The sequence below is a fragment of the Geospiza fortis genome, unplaced genomic scaffold (genome assembly GCF_000277835.1).
Source record: "Geospiza fortis unplaced genomic scaffold, GeoFor_1.0 scaffold657, whole genome shotgun sequence".
NCBI lineage: Eukaryota > Metazoa > Chordata > Aves > Passeriformes > Thraupidae > Geospiza > Geospiza fortis.
This window is the reverse complement of record NW_005054481.1, coordinates 55,751-60,137: the sequence shown is the minus strand read 5'-3', so window position 1 is coordinate 60,137 and position 4,387 is coordinate 55,751. Positions and strand designations below refer to the sequence as shown.

At 47.1% G+C, this 4,387-nt stretch overlaps 1 protein-coding gene across 1 annotated transcript in view; it reads left to right on the top strand.

Moving 5' to 3' along the window:
• The first annotated feature begins 306 nt into the window (after nucleotides 1–306).
• The window catches only part of LOC102033517 (serine/arginine-rich splicing factor 6), an 11,575-nt gene continuing 7,494 nt past the window's right edge, over nucleotides 307–4,387 (top strand). The window contains exon 1 of the mRNA XM_031063104.1: nucleotides 307–393. Coding sequence (XP_030918964.1) covers nucleotides 307–393 — 87 coding nt within the window. The remainder of the gene's footprint in view (nucleotides 394–4,387) is intronic.

The window sequence follows — 4,387 nt, the reverse complement described above, 5'->3', positions numbered from 1 at the left end:
GGAAGAGAACATTATCCCCTGCAATGCTCCCTGATCCTGAATTTTGGAGACAAAAAGCCACATGCAAGAAGAAGGGACCCTTGTAGGCAGGGCCACACTTTCAGGTGCCATGGGGACACCTCCTGTCCTCTGCTCTCCCTCCATTCCCCACAAACACAAGGAAGGTGAAGGTGAGACACCCAGGGAGGCTGGGAATGACCCCAGCAGCGAAGCACCCCAGGAACACCTGAGCTGAATTGGGATTTTTTACATGTAGATCTTTCTAGTGTCACTGTCTATGGGCTCCCCAAGAGGAGCTATGGGAAGATGGGAGAAAACCTGCTCATTTTGCCTCTGGAGCAGGCCCCACGTTCAGAATTGGGCTCCCAGTCAGAGAAGTGTGACAAGAACAGGGTGATGGGGGAAGGAAATGCAAACAGAAATGGTCAGACATTTGACAGCAGCCTCCTGACACACCAGTCTTACAACACACAGCTGTTGGATAATAAATTCATAATATGCACACTTTAGACTGTTTTCATGAGCCATTCTTACACGACCATACCTGCTGCTGGAACAGCTGGAGAAAGAACATGAATTCAACACTGAGGGCTCCTCTGACAACAGGTCATAAGAAATAATCGCGAGCCAAATATTAGGCTCCAACAAGACAGAAAAATTACATTGGTATTTATATTGGACTAACAATAAAAGGCCTGTAGAAGGTTACCAGAGCTCTGCTTCATATGTCCCAGATTATGATTAATTACAGATTCAAACCTTTGTAGCAAGAGATCAGAGCCTTTCACCCTTTAGGAGGGAAAAAGATGAATGTAATTTCTTCTTCTGACACTCCTCCCTCCTTTCACTGTGGCACAGAAACACCACGATACTCATCTGTCTTCATTTCTCTTAAATGCCCAGGGAAAAGGAATAAAGGCTTGAACTACAGAGTTGCAGCTTCCAGTTGTGCAGCTCCAGCTGATTTGGTGGATCAAACCATAAAACTCACAGGTTTGGGCTTTATGCTGAGTCCCAGGAGCACACATCCCTCTGGGTGTGAGGAAAGCTGTGGATTCAGGGCTGAGCCTGTGCTCGTGGGTGCCAGGAACAGGACTGCCAATCAGGGCTGTAAAAATGGCAGGGCACACAGAGAGAGGTCAGGCACTGATCCAGAAGGATGAAGATAATTGGATCTTATCTGCATCTGCTCTGAGCAGCCTCTGCCAGCCTGCCTGGACTGTGGGACAGATGAGGTTCACCTCTGGTCACTGTGTCGCTGTTTTACAGCCAGTTCTCGTGTTCCAGGATTTCCAACAGACCAAAAGAGAATGAATAAGACAGCACAAGGGTGAGGCCATCCTAATTACAGCCAAGGCTGATCAGAGAGGCCCCTAAATGGCCTTGGAATAGGGGGAGGTTTTGCCATTCACCTTCTGGGCCCCAGGCTGGTCTTAATCCAGGACCAAGGTGGGACAAAGCTAGAGGAAGAACAAACAATGTGAAAAAGACATCACTGATTATGGGGGACAAACACTGAAAAAGGGGCAGAGGATGTGAGAAGGAAAGATTTGCAAATGGCTTGAGAGGGCACTGGAGGAAGATGTATCTAGTGAGGAGGCACCTTGAAGACTCTGGATTCCTTCTGAAGGACAGAAATGGAAAAACAAAATAAAAGGATGAGATCCCAAAATTAATCCTCCCTCCCTTTTCTTGTGGCCTCAGCAAATCTCACTCTGCTGCCACCTGCCAGGGGCCTTGAGATGTTCCACCAGAGACAGCCACCACACTCAGGGCCCCTGAAGCCTGAAAGACACAACAGCCAGTGCTGGTGTATCAGCATCCCGTGGGACACAGGAGCCCTCATGCTCTGCATTTTCCAAAGAGCGCACGGTGCCCAGGCATTGATGCTTTGGAGAAAGGGGCTCTGCCTGTGGAGCTGCTCTGGGGCTGTGCTGGCCCAGCCCCAGGGAGGTGCCTGTGCTGAGATCCTGCTGGATCTGTTCACACACGAGCAGGAAGCAGGGAATTTTGTCTCCTTTTCCATCTAGACACTCCCTGACCCAGCAAATGCCCTCTTAGTGCTGTTTGTCCTTTCCTGATCTGTCTCACTCTAGTCTTGCTTTGTTGCTGACTGGTTTGGGGATTTTTCTAACCTGACTTTGATTTTGGGAGTGGGTTTGTCAGGTTGTCTCATTACAGGAGAACCAATTCCCTCCTGTACTTCTGTTTGCCACCACCTGTGGTCCCAGGGTGGGCAGGGCCAAAGCCCAGCTCACTGTGCGCACAAACCCAGCCTGGAAGCATGGGGCTGTGATCATTCCCACTCTGTACAGCTCTGAGCTGAACAGGCTGCATTTCATCCACCTCCAGGGCACAGCACTGGGATGTTCTCCCCAGAGAAGGTGCTGATGTAAACACCAGCAGAGGGCTCAGAGCTCAGAGGTGCATGGATAGCACTTTTGCCATCAAGAATTTATTTTTCCCTGTTGGAACAGGGAAAGAAATTCCTTATACCGAGAGGTAGAGATGTTGAAATGAGCATCATCATCTATGAGAGAGCAGCTTTTATGGGCTGTGAAAACAGCATTGAAAGGCACATATTTGAAGAAAGGCAGCTCCTCAGGGCTCTGGTCCAGAAGAGCATCCATCTGCAGAGAAGCCCTTAAAACCAGGCTGAGTTTTCCTCCTTATCCTTGGACCTTAGTCCAGGCTTTCACACTGCTTTCACTGGGCACAGGATGGTTTAGCTGTTCCTGTGCAATGGGGTAGTTTCCAGTGGGTCTCACAGGCAGCTCCATAGGTGCCAGCACAGACAATTCCAGAGGAATGCCCCTATCAAGGGTTTTTAAATTTGTGCCAGGGAGTGATTTTCTGGGGAGAACAGGAGTAGAAAACAACAGAATCCAGCTATGGTGGGGAGAGGAACTGTAGGACTAGGCACTACAACCTGTAGTTATCCCAAAGGAGATACAAATTACTTAAATAATGGGGTTTTTTTTACATTTTAAGTCTTTGGTAGAATTCATCCTTAGTTCTGTGTATGCCCCACTCAGTGCAATGGTGTTGCTGCCTAGAGGAGAGGCTCAGAGACACTGTGACACTTTAGTAACAAACAGTTTTCCCACTTAGCAGTTTCTGAGAAAGCTCTGGTGCTTCAGAGCTTGTTCTCCCACAGAACAGCTAAATGTGGAAAATCCTGACTATGAGCTACATCCCAACACTTCCAGGAGAGCTTTTACTTCAGTAGGCTCAGGGACAAGATACAACATCTCTCGTACTGTTCCTCTCTGTGTTGGGCTACTAAGGACTTGAAAAAGGCTTTTTGAATTTTCTACACAGACATGTGTAATGGCTAAATTTGAGTCAAAATATCTGTATATTGTAGGAAAAAAAATACAGCAACTAGTAAATTACTTGCTGCAACTGCACACAGAAAACACTCTATGAATTTGTGAAACCATCCAAGCTCTTTCCACGGTAACACTGCCTGTTGCGCTCGTGAATCAAGTTTTTATTACATGAAAAAAATGTAAGAGATTCTCCCAGTTCTTAAACTCAGGAGTTGCTTTATTACAGATTCACTCAGGGCAACACCCTGGAAAGGGAAGGCAGTGGTGGCGCCCTGGGCTGTCACAGACAGGGATTTTCCAGCATGGAAGCATGAGCTGAACACAAGCTGCTTTTAAAGCAGCTGAGAAAAATCCTGGTGTAGAACTAAATGTGGCCTTTTTACTATTTTGATTATGTAGTATACAACATAAAAATGCTATCTCCTTTAGAACAAAAATGCTTATATAAAATCGAAATACTTAATGTAACACAATATAATAATTAGATATATAGAAGTTTGTCTCAAATATACAAATCATAGTGTACACTACAAATACTTTGAATATAAAGCACAGCAGACTGCAACAGTGCATTGATCTACATATTGAGAGGATTTTTATTGACAGATTGGGAGAATTTTCCTAATTCAGACCATTAAAGGGAAGTCAGGACACACTCTTGGTGACTCCAGGCAGATGTTTGGGATTCTCCTGTGCAGCCATGCCTGGAAGGGACTCCACAGACAGAGGCCTTGGAGCAGCCCGGGCTCTCAGGTGGCTGTGACAGAGTTCTGTGGGACTGACCCTGGGGCTTTCTCAGACTTTCCTTCTAGGCTGATCCTGTCTCTGGAGGAGAAGAACCAGTGCCTCAGAATGCTGGAAGAACAGAACCTGACACTGAAAAATCGCGTGTCTGGATTATTTTCTGCTCTTAAGCAGGCAGAGCTGCTCCGTTCTCAGCAGAGAAGAGAAGTGCAGGAGGTCAACGACCCGCTGTGCTGTGCAGTGGCATCCTCTTCTCCAGGGACACACAACAGCACCTTTGGCTTGGAGGCCCCAACCTCTTTGCCCTCCCA